This window comes from Panthera onca, chromosome C1, assembly GCF_046562875.1.
Source record: "Panthera onca isolate mPanOnc1 chromosome C1, mPanOnc1 haplotype 2, whole genome shotgun sequence".
In the NCBI taxonomy this organism is placed as follows: Eukaryota; Metazoa; Chordata; class Mammalia; order Carnivora; family Felidae; genus Panthera; species Panthera onca.
This window is the reverse complement of record NC_138346.1, coordinates 122,537,780-122,549,676: the sequence shown is the minus strand read 5'-3', so window position 1 is coordinate 122,549,676 and position 11,897 is coordinate 122,537,780. Positions and strand designations below refer to the sequence as shown.

The 11,897-nt window shown below is 41.3% G+C and overlaps 1 protein-coding gene across 2 annotated transcripts in view; it reads left to right on the top strand.

Annotated features, from left to right (window-relative positions):
* SLC22A15 (solute carrier family 22 member 15) overlaps window positions 1-11,897 on the top strand; it is an 81,565-nt gene that overhangs the window by 60,305 nt on the left and 9,363 nt on the right. For both annotated transcript variants that reach the window (XR_009607870.3, XM_060625503.3), the window contains exon 8: window positions 294-379. Coding sequence is in view for 1 of the 2 variants with exons in the window: in XM_060625503.3 (XP_060481486.1) it covers window positions 294-379 (86 nt within the window). In the remaining variant the exon portion in view is untranslated. The remainder of the gene's footprint in view (window positions 1-293; window positions 380-11,897) is intronic.

Here is an 11,897-nt window from a genome sequence, read left to right as displayed (position 1 = left end):
ATGCTCGACAGAAAGCATTCAGAACCACCCGGAACAGAGCGAACCCTCAGGAACAGAGCGATTCTCTGTTCTTCTCCTGCACACGTCGTTTGATGCTGCCATCCAGCTAGTTCTTTGCGTTGTGATGGTCACATATTCTATGTCCTGGTCAGTCCCATTTGCCACCCATTCCTTGATCAAAGACGAACGTATATAATGCCACTGGGGACGTTTCAGGAAGGAGGTTCGGGAGAAGCCGCAGATGCGTTTACAAGATCCCCAAGAGAAATGTGTCATTTCTTTCCATTGTTTAGGTGTGGCCGGAAGCGGACCTTAGCAGCATTTCTGTGCCTAGGAGGACTGGCTTGTCTTATTGTGATGTTCCTTCCAGAAAAGAAAGGTAAGCCTTTCAGATTTCTACATAAGGGTTCTGAACGGCGCTTTTATTACAATGAATCCCAATATCGTGGAGAGATTACCATATGCCATGCTTCATTTCTATGATTGCATATTATTTAGCGATTGTGTGGAGCATAATGGGCCAGAATCTTGCCCATTGCCCAAACCGTTCTCTGGGTGAATAATGTGCTTAGAGGTGCACTATTAATTCTTGCGGGCGATTAAGCCACCATCTGGGGCGTCTGGGCTGCAACGCTGGTATTAGAGTTGCTTATTTGCTGATGGGGAGGACCATGTAGTTCTGCAGAGAAAAACTCCATCCAGGGTTACAGATTGCACTCCCCGTTCCAGCCAATCACAGATCAGAGGTCAGAGACGCTGGTTCTCAACGGCACCCTCAGCACCTCCATCCATACTCCCCGGGCACCCTGATGATAACAGCAGCAACAGTAGGAGTAGTGTTCATGGTTGGTGACGCCTGACATTTTCTCGTTCTTATATAAAGTGTGAATGAAACAGCTTTAGGAAACTTTGGCATTTTTATATATTTGTGGCTGTGCAAACATAGCTGCAAGGAAAGGGTCCCTTTGGCATCCTGATTTCTTTCCCTTTATAGAAAGTGTATAAGAGTGATGGTTCTCAACCTTTTTTTTTTTTTTTTTTCCTTGCACTAACACATGTGAGGCATACTAGCTAAAACGTCAAAAAATTGATTTGGGTAGTGATTTTCTTTTCTTTTTTAAAAAAAAATTTTTTTAACATTTTATTTATTTTTGAGAGACAGAGCGCAAGCTGGGGAGGGGCAGAGAGAGGGAGACACAGAATCTGAAGCAGGCTCCAGGCTCCGAGCTGTCAGCCCAGAGCCCGACGCGGGGCTTGAACTCATGAACCGTGAGATCATGACCTGAGCTGAAGTTGGACGTTTAACCGACTGAGCCACCCAGGCACCCCATGAGCAGTCATTTTCAACAATGAGGAGCGGGCCGTAACAAACCCCGTGCTGCTGGGGGCATACGGTACAGCAAAAGCCCTGTTTGGGGGGCTTTTGGATCTTAATGGGGCCCCATCCTGGAGCTTTTACTTCAGGTGGGAATCATTGTGAGGCGGTTTCACAGCTACCGGAGTTTGACAGCTACTAGAAAGGCAGCTGGAGAATGTCTTTCCCGACAGCAAATCACGTATGAAACGCACCTTTGGCCATTGCTTCTCCTCGAGATTCAGTTGTACCAGTGCCCCACTGCAGACCCCAAAGCCTCGTGTTCTAGTCCTGGAACCCTCCAGGACACCTGCTATGCTGCCAGTTGCCACCTCAAGTTCTGTGCCTCGAATCCAGAGGGCAGTTTGTTCATGACTGTGGATTTGACCCAGTTATTTGACCCAGCCTTAGAGTGATTTTCATGAAATCGCAGAAACTAGAGAAGTGAGTAAGTTTGCTTGCTTTTTATTGTCTAAGGAAACTGTTACCTTTGCTAGTGCCGGGAAAGGGAGACCGTCCTCAGCTGCTGCCCTGCCGTGGGCTCGTAGAATTAAGTGCCCGGTTCTGTTGGTCTGGGACAGACAGTAGTGGTTTCAAACCATCATATTGTGGCTTTAGATTCAGCTTTTGTTTTTCATAGACACCTTGGAAATTCAGTTGCTTTCTATCTCTAAAAGTCCATTGTTCTATCTGTCACCTTGGAGAGAAAAATGTTTCCTTGTTGCTCTAAGCACACCTGTAACCTCTCACACCTCTGCCAGCCAGGCCAGTTTATGTCCTTCCCCCTCTCACCTATCTGTGCACTCCAGGGAACCCCCACCCCGACACTCTGCACGGGGCCCTTTCTACAGAAACCCAAGTGAAAGCAGGTGTGTGGTCTCCATCCAGACCCACCCCACTCTCTGCTCACTTCAGGGCCCTTATGAGAGAAAAAGCTCAGTGGGGCGGGCGCCTGGGTGGCTCAGTCGGTTGAGCGTCCAACTTCGGCTCAGGTCATGATCTCACAGTTAGTGGGTTCGAGCCCTGCGTCGGGCTCTGTGCCGCTGACAGCTCAGAGCCTGGAGCCTGCTTCGGATTCTGTGTCTCCCTCTCTCTCTGCCCCTTCCCCACTCATGCTGTCTCTCGCTCTCAAAAATAAATAAATAAATAAACATTAAACAAATTTAAAAAAAAGAGAGAGAGAGGAAAAGCTCAAGCCCTTTGTTGATTGTGCCCCTTGGTGGGCTGTGAATAAGAAACAGCATAGCAGGGAATCTTTCAGACCCCGGGAAAGCGCCTCACCAACATGGTACCTCTGTTATCCTTAGAAAAGTGGACGTCTACTCTATTTTTGAGGATTTCCAGGGGAAAAAAAATCTCACACTGTCCCTTAGAAAATTGTTTCTATTTTTAATAGCCATTAGAGTGGGCCTCTTCTGTCACAACTGAGTCCATTTCTTTTCATTTTATTCATCACTAGGGCGAGAGGACAGGTGGCCACCCCCTTCTTTTGCATAATCCTTCCTGTGTTTGCCAGGAGTCATCTTAACTATTCCTGAACCTTCTCTTCTTTGAGCTGAAAACATTTGTTCTCTAAACGTTCTTTGAACCTTTCCTGTTTACTTCTTAAAATATTTCGATGGCCCTCTTGTAAATCTCAGTGTTTTCAAAGTGCTCAGCCTTAAGCTGCCTGTTCCAGAAGGCACCTAGTAGTTTGAAAAATTTTATTAGCATCTTGTCAGAACTTTTTGTACCCATTTTCCCCTCAATTTTTCCCGCCAAACATATATTCCCTCTCTTCTTCCAGCCAATTTAAGTGTCCCAGTACCTGCGAACTGTTTTTTAGTACCTGAGTATGATTGTGGTTCTCTGTGTCTGAGGCACAGACAGACAGACGGACAGGCACACCCCTAGAAGAAACAGCCAGTAAGCTAGAAAACAGATTGTTTGGCATCCCTCGGCCTGTGGTTTATAATTATTAGGCAAAGTGTCCTGCCCAGTGCATATTTGCACGTTGGGTGGCCTCCAAGTAAATGTTCTCCCTGGGGGTAGTGTTACCAGGTGGCTACTAATGCATTTTACCTGACTTCTATCTTTGCTTAAAGGATCCTAATTAAACCTACAATACTATCATTTATTAAGGGTTAACTGTATACTGGGTTCTCTTCATCTAGAGAAGATATTAGGTATTACCCCCATTTTATAAGGAAGCTAAAGTTCAGATAGGTCAAGCAACTTACCTAGATTTGCACAGCAGGTAAGCAGCACACCTAGGATTCAGATTTCAGATCTTTCTGATTCTAAAATCAGTGCCTTTGGGGGAATGCTGATTTGCCATCTTGGAGTTTTACAGCCAGCGTATTCATTGCACATGGTGAGACTTTTGTCTTAGAGAATTAACGCTGCCTAATTAGAGTCAGTTCTTAACTCTTCAGCAGACAGGTCTGATGGGAATTGGCCAGGGTTCAAGAACCTGCATTGTCAGACTGACCGACACTGGGTTCTTACTGGCAAGGAGGTTGGTTCCTGGCAGTTACAGTCCTGCCAGAGTCTGAATACTAGGAAGTCACAGCACACGACCAGATAAACAAGTTTCATAGTTGAAACATTTCAAGGTGCTCCACTCTGAGCACCTCTCTATCTCATTTCTTTTATCTATCTTGATCTGCCCGTTCTATTCACTTGACTTCTCTTGTGCTGGCCACATTCAGGGCACAATTCATAAACAAGACCTAGTCCCTAGGCCCTAAGAGCTTACAGTCTGGTGAGAAAGATGAGTGATTAGAGAGAAGCAACAACAGTAAAATCAGAAGGTGCCATATGAGAATCGACACAGCAAAACACTATGGGGACTTCAACTTTGGACCATGATAGGAATGGAGACCAGCTATCCTCCTGTGTTAAATAGCCATAAAACCAGACAAATATAAAAAACTCTGATTTTCAGACACTGGACAGCAGGCTGTCCAGGAAAGACAGTGATCCCCGAGGGGAAGGAAACAAAGTGCTCCCCAAGACTGACCTAACCCAGGGTGTCCAAGTCATGGTGCAGGGACGGGGAGCCCAGCACTGAACTGAGAAGACAGTATTAAAACCTGGGGAGGCCACGATTTCTAGAATTCGCTAGAAAAATGACTGAAGAGGAGTAAGATACACAGAGGATGAACTCCAGAGATCTGCAGAAGGGGCCTCTGAGTCTTAGGCTGCTTCCTGATTTGTGCAGGAGTTTGAGGAAACCACTGAGGCCAGAGAGAGGACCACGAGGAAGCAGCATTTGGAATAATTCTTGGAATCCAAGGCCATGCCTAGTTTGTGTTCTTTTCAGCCAGATGTGCAGCATTGAGTAGAGACCTCCTGGGTCAAAGTAGCCCTACGCTAAAGGCCTTCTCTGCATGTTCTCAAAGTGCTTTAAAAATCTTAGAAGGATCAAATGATTCAAAGTAACAGCATCCCCCCTACAAAAAAAAAGCCTCCCCCAAAAAACAAAGAAGAAAAACAAAGTAACAGCATCCCAGAACAAAGAGCAGTCAAGGAAGACAGTAAAATCCAGCGCCGTCATATCCACAGTGTATGGCATCCAGCCAAAACTACCAGGCAGGATAATACCACCTATAACCAGGAAACATATCAATAGAAACAAAACCAGAAATGACCCAGATGATAGAATGAGGAGACAAGAACTTGAAAACAGCTATTATCAAGATGTTCCACACATTTAAGAAGATAGAGGAAAGCATGATCATCATGAACAGAGAAATAGAGGATAAAAAAAAAAGACATCGTGTGACATCTAGAAATGAAGCATATGTTATATGAAAAACAAATCCAGTGAATGAGATTAACCACAGAAGATCAGTGAAAAAGACATATCTAAAGAAACCATGCAGAATGAAGCAGAAAAGAATAATTGAATGAAGAGTTAACAAGGTATCAATGAGTTATAGGGCAACACAAAGCCTAACGTGTATTTGTAATTGGAGTCGAAGAAGGAGGAAGCAAAGAAAACATTATTTGCAGAAATGACGGTCAGAGACTTTCCTCATTTGATGAAAGCTATAAACACGTAACGAGAAAGCGTGTTCATCAAGAAGATGTAATAGTCCTGATTGTGTATGCATCTAATAACAGATTCAGAATACAGGAAGCGAAATTGGATAGAACTGAAAGGATAAATAGACAAATCCAAAATCATAGTTGGATATTTCACCACCCCTCTCTCAACCACTGATAGAAAAATCAGACAGAAAATGCCGAAGGATATGGAGACTTGAACATGACCTAACTGCCATTTGTCGAACACTGTACCCAAATACAGCAGAACATGCTGTACGGTTTGAAACCGTAAAACAAGTTTCAAAAATTGAAAAGGATTGAAATCTTCCCAAAATAGTTATTTTAAAAAAATTTTTGAGAGGAAACACAAGTTGGGGAGGGGCAGAGAGAGGGAGAGAGAGAGAGAGAGAGAGAGAGAGAGAGAGAATCCCAAGCAGGCTCTGCATTGTCAGCACAAAGCATGATGTGGGGCTCGAACTCATGAACCGTGAGATCATGACCTGAGCTGAAATCAACAGTCAGACACTTAGCTGACTGAGCCACCCTGGTGCTCCCCCAAAATAGTTATTTGATGAGAATGGAATTAAGCTAGAAATCAGTAACCAGAAGATATCAGGGAAATCCTCAGATATTTGGATTTTAAAAGACATTCTTGTAAAAACGGGTCAAAGAAGAAAGGAAATTGCAAAGGAAATTAGAAAATATTTTTAATTAAACAAAAATTATAATGTATCAAAGTTTGTGGGATGCAGTAAAGCAGGGCTTAGAGAAAAATTTAGTTGAAAAGTTTTCAAATTAATGATCTGAGGTTCTTTCTTAAGCAAATAATAAAAAAAAAAAAGTAATGACAGGAGCACCTGGGTGGCTCAGTCGGTTGAGCGTCCGAATTCAGCTCAGGTCATGATCTCATGGTCCCTGCTGACAGCTCAGAGCCTGGAGCCTGCTTCGGATTCTGTGTCTCCCTCTCTCTCTGCCCCTCCCCTGCTTGCACTCTCTCTCTCAAAAATAAACATTAAAAAAAAATTTTTAATGACAAATTAAGCACAATGCAAAGAGAAGAAAGGAACTAATAAGAACAAATATCAATGAAATAAAAACTGGAAAATACTAGAGAAAAATCAATGAAACCAAAAGCTGGTTGTTGAGATATATAAAGTCAGTAAACCTCCAGCCAAAGAGAGAAGACACACATCAGCAATATCAAGAATGAAAGAGGGGAACCTGTAGAACCTGTTGGCATCTATAAGGAATATTGTACACATTTTTATGCCAGTAAATCCAGCTTAGGCAAAATGGATCCATTCTTTCAAAGATACAAACTACCAATTCCTACTCAAAAAAGCAGATAACCTGAATAGACCTCTATCTATTAAAGAAATTTAATTTGTAGGTAAAAACATTCCTGTAGGAGAATTCCAGGCAGAAATAATACTAATCCTGTATATTCTTCCAGAAAATACAGAAGGGAGGAATACTCCCCCAACCTCATTTTTGAGGCCAGCAGTTATCCTGATATAAAACCAAAGACCTTGCAAGAAAACTGCAGGTCAGTATCGATGACAAAAATCCTCAACTAAATATTAGCAAATTGAATCCAGCAATGCTCAAGAAGGGTAATACATCGTGACCAAGCAGGGTTTATGCTCTCAGTGCAGGGTTATTTTGACATTCAAAATCTAATCAGTGTTATTCACCATCTTCAAAAGCTGAAAGAAAAAAAATCATATGATCATTTCAATACAAGTAAAAAAAGCACTTGTCAGAATTCAATACCCATTCACTACAAAAACCATCAACCAACTGGAAGTAGTTGATCAAGGTCATTGGGGGAAACCTACAGCCAACATCGCATTTAATGGTGAAAAGCTAAGTACTTGTTCCCTAAGACCAGGACAAAGGCAAGGATGTCCATTCTTATCACTTCTATGGAACATTGTACTGAAATTACTAATGAATACGATAAGCCAATAAAGAGAAATTAAAGGGATCCAAATTAGAAAGGAAGAAGTAAAACTGTCTTTATTCACAAGGGTACATGGTCGTCTCCATAGAAAATCCTAGGAAATATTAAAATCTACTAAAATTAGTGAGTTTCAGAGTCATGTGACACCCTTTTATTTCTATATATTAGCAACAAACAATTTTTTTTAAATTTTTTTTTTAACGTTTTATTTATTTTTGAGACAGGGAGACACAGAGCATGAACAGGGGAGGGGCAGAGAGAGAGGGAGACACAGAATCTGAAACAGGCTCCAGGCTCTGAGCTGTCAGCACAGAGCCCGACACGGGGCTCAAACCCACGAGCCGTGAGATCATGACCTGAGCCAAAGTCGGCTGCTTAACCGACAGAGCCACCCAGGTGCCCCAGCAACAAACAATTTAAAATGACAGAGGGATGCCTGGCTGCCTCAGTTTGTAGAGCATGCGACTCTTGATCTCAGGGTCATGAGTTTGAGTCCCACTTTGGGTATAGAGATTACTTAATTCAATAAACAAACTTAGAAAAAATAAAATTGAAAGAAAACAATACCATTTATAATAAATTAAAAATATGATGTATTTAGGGATAAGTTTTACAAAATATGTTTCAGACCTGTAGAAAACTATAAAATATAAAATGTTGATGAGAGAAATCAAAGCAGAGACTACATAAATGAATTGGTGGTAATAATAATAATAAAAATAAATGAAGAGATTACCATACTACTAAAGGTCCGAAGACTTTGTTTAAGGTGTCGGTTCTTCCCAAATCACACTGTCTTCAGCATGGTCAATCCCAATAAAGTTTCCAGCAGACTTCTTTTTGTGGACAGATGTCGACAAATTAATACCAAAATTTTTATAGAGATGTAAAGGATCTCGAATATCGAAACTGAGTTTTATCAAGGAAAATAAAGTTGGAAGACTTACCCTACCTGATTTTAAAACTTCCTACAAAGTTACATGAATCAGGACAGTATGATATTGGCAGATAGGAATGGATATATAGATAATAGAACAGAATTTAGTATGAAATAAACCCATGCATATGGTCAGGTGACTTTTATTTTGTTTTTTGAGGGGCCTGAGGTTTTGATCACCCTTTAAAAATGTTTTATCCAATGATAACGTTACAAAGAGAAAAATGCACCTGGTTAATTGATTTTTGGCGACGATGACAAGTTAGTTCAGTGAGGAAAAGATAATCTTTTCACCACTTGGTGCTGGAATAATTGGATATCCATGTGCAAAAAATTTGACGTCAACTTGCATGTCACATCATATGCAGTAATTAACTCAAAATGGACGAGAGACTTAAATGCAAAGGCTAAAACCATACAACTTCTATAAGAGAACGTAGAGGCTGACCGTATCAAACACTGACCATGATACGGGAGAACCAGAACTCTTATATACTGCTGATAGAAATGTAAAATGGTAGCGACACTTTGAAAAACATTAGCAGCTTATTTAAAAGGGAAATATACACTTGCTATATGACTCACCTTTTCTGAAGGGAAGCAGAAACACAGATTTGCACAAAGACTTTGATGCAAATGTTCGTAGTAGGTTTATTAATAATAGCCCCCCAACTGGAAGGAGCCCAATACCCACCAGCTGAAGAAGGGATAGACAAATTGTGGTATATCCATACAGTGAAATATTACTGAAAACATTAAAAGGATTGAACTGTGACCTACTGATACATACAACAACATGGATAAATGTCAAAAGCATTAATGGTAACTAAAAGAAGCCAGACACAGAAGTCCTCAAACTGACTCATTTCATTCATGTGAAATTTTAGAAATTTCTAACTTAGAAATTTAGAAAAAACTGTAGTGACAGATCTTTATGCATATAGGGTATTTTTCTTTAAACAAGGGGAAGCAAATGAATTGTGGGTTTTTGCCCGCAATTATGTATCATAGTAGAGGGCATACGACTGTCTTAAAGAATTTTAACATATATGCGAACCATCCCAAATTTGCCGTATTCAGCCAGTGAATGAAGTGGACGATTAAGCTTGATTTTTACTATTTGGGGTCAGTGAAATACGACTAAAACATTCTTTTTTTTCTGATGACCTCATATGGGCTCTAAGAAAACTTCCAGACAACTAGTCCCAAAAATGCTGGTCGTATAACTGCATCATTGGAAAAAACTTACAACGTCTTGAATTCAGTGCTTTGAGGGATACACGTGTTTTAAGAATTACCTTTTTTCCCCCCCAAAGATAATTGAGTTTAATTTTCCTTTTTAAATCACTCTTTTTTCAAAGCAGTTACTTTGGATATTCACTGGTAATAGGCAGTAATATTTGATTTTATTTGCAGATCAAGGTCAAGAATCAAAGGATTTAGCCCAGTGGCTAAAAAGCACTACTAAATATTGATTCAGGATGACCAAGAGTCTAGAAGCTCCCCAAAAAGGAGCCTCAAAAAGGATAAGAGGGGTGCCTGTGTGGCTCAGTCAGTTAAGCATCTGACTCTTGATTTCGACTCAGGTCATGATCTCACAATTTGTGAGTTTGAGCCCCACGCTGGGCTCTGCGCTGACAGCCTGGAGCCTGCTTGGGATTCTCTCTCCCTCTCTCTCTCTGCTCCTCCCTCTCTCTGTCTCTTAAAACAAATAAATATACTTTAAAAAAAAGATAAGAAATAATTTTCTTTTTTTAAATTTAAATTCAAGTTAGTTAACATACAGTATAGTCTTAGCATCAGGAAGAGAACTCAGTGATTCATCTCTTACGTAGGACACCCGGTGCTCATCCCCAAAAGTGCCCTCCTTAATGCCCATCACCCATTTAACCCATCCCCCACCCACCTCCCCTCCAGCAGCCCTCAGTTCTCTGTATTTAAGGGTCTCTCTCTCTCTCTCTCTCTCTCTTTTTTTTAAATATGAAATTTATTGTCAAATTGGTTTCCATGCAACACCCAGTGCTCATCCCAACAGGTGCCCTCCTCAATGCCCATCACTCGCCCTCCCCTCCCTCCCACCCCCCATCAGCCCTCAGTTTATTTTTAGTTTTTAAGAGTCTCTTATGGTTTGCCTCCCTCCCTTTCTAACTTTTTTTTCCCCCTTCCCCTCCCCCATGGTCTTCTGTTAAGTTTCTCAGGATCCACATAAGAGTGAAAACATATGGTATCTGTCTTTCTCTGTATGACTTATTTCACTTAGCATAACACTCTCCAGTTCCATCCACATTGCTACAAAAGGCCATATTTCATTCTTTCTCATTGCCAAGTAGTATTCCATTATATATATAAACCACATCTTCTTTATCCATTCATCAGTTGATGGACATTTAGGCTCTTTCCGTAATTTGGCTATTGTTGAAAGTGCTGTATAAACATTGGGGTACAATTGCCCCTGTGCATCAGCACTCCTGTATCCCTTGGGTAAATTTGTATTTAAGGGTCTCTTAAGGTTTGCCTCCTTCTCTGTTTTTATCTTATTTTTCCTTCCCTTCCCCTATGTTCTTCTGTTGAGTTTCTCAAATTCCACATATGAGTGAAATCATGTGATATCTGTCTTTATCTGACATATTTTCCTTAGCATAATACACTCGAGTTCTATCCACATTGTTGTAAATGGCAAAATTCCATTCTTTTTCATCGCTAAGTAGTATTCCATAGTATATATAAACCACATCTTCTCTATCCATTCTTCAGTCAGTGGACATTTGGGCTCTTTCCATAATTTGACTATTGTTGATAGCACTGCTATAAACGTTGGGGTGCATGTGCCCCTTTGAATCAGCATTTTTGTATTCTTTGGATAAATACCTAGTAGTGCAATCGTTGGATCATAGGGTAGTTCTATTTTTAATTTTTTGAGGACCCTCCATACTGTTTTCCGGAGTGGCTGCACCAGTTTGCATTCCCACCAGCAGCGCAAAAGAGATCCTCTTTCTCCGCATCCTCACCAACATCTGTTGTTGCCTGAGTTGTTCATGTTAGCCATTCTGACAGGTGTGAGGTGGTATCTCATTGTGGTTTTGATTTGTATTTCCCTGATGGTGAGTGACGTTGAGCATCTTTTCATGTCTGTTAGCCATCTGGATGTCTTCTTGGGAGAAGTGTCTGTTCAGGTCTTCTGTCCATTTCTTCACTGGATTATTTGGTTTTTGGGTGTTGAGTTTCATAAGTTCTTTATAGATTTCAGATACCAACACTTCATTAGGTAAGGAAGTTTCTAATAAACAGAGCTGTCTGAAATTGACGTGGGCTTCCTTGGGTGAACGTGAATTCTCCCCAGATTCAAGTGGTGATTGCAGACTCCATTGGCAGGGATGTACAAGAGAAGTTTCAAGCATCTGATGATGTGTTGGGCTTCTGTGAGCACTCTGTGGGTGTGCGGCTGGAGCCAGGCTCCACAAATGACTTCTTCCAGCTTTGGATCCTGCGGGTGTGTAGATAAAAGTCTTCCATGGTGTGCCATTAGAATTCAATTTTCAGGGGCGCCTGGGTGGCTCAGTTGGTTAAGCGTCCGACTTCAGCTCAGGTCACAATCTCGCAGTCCGTGAGTT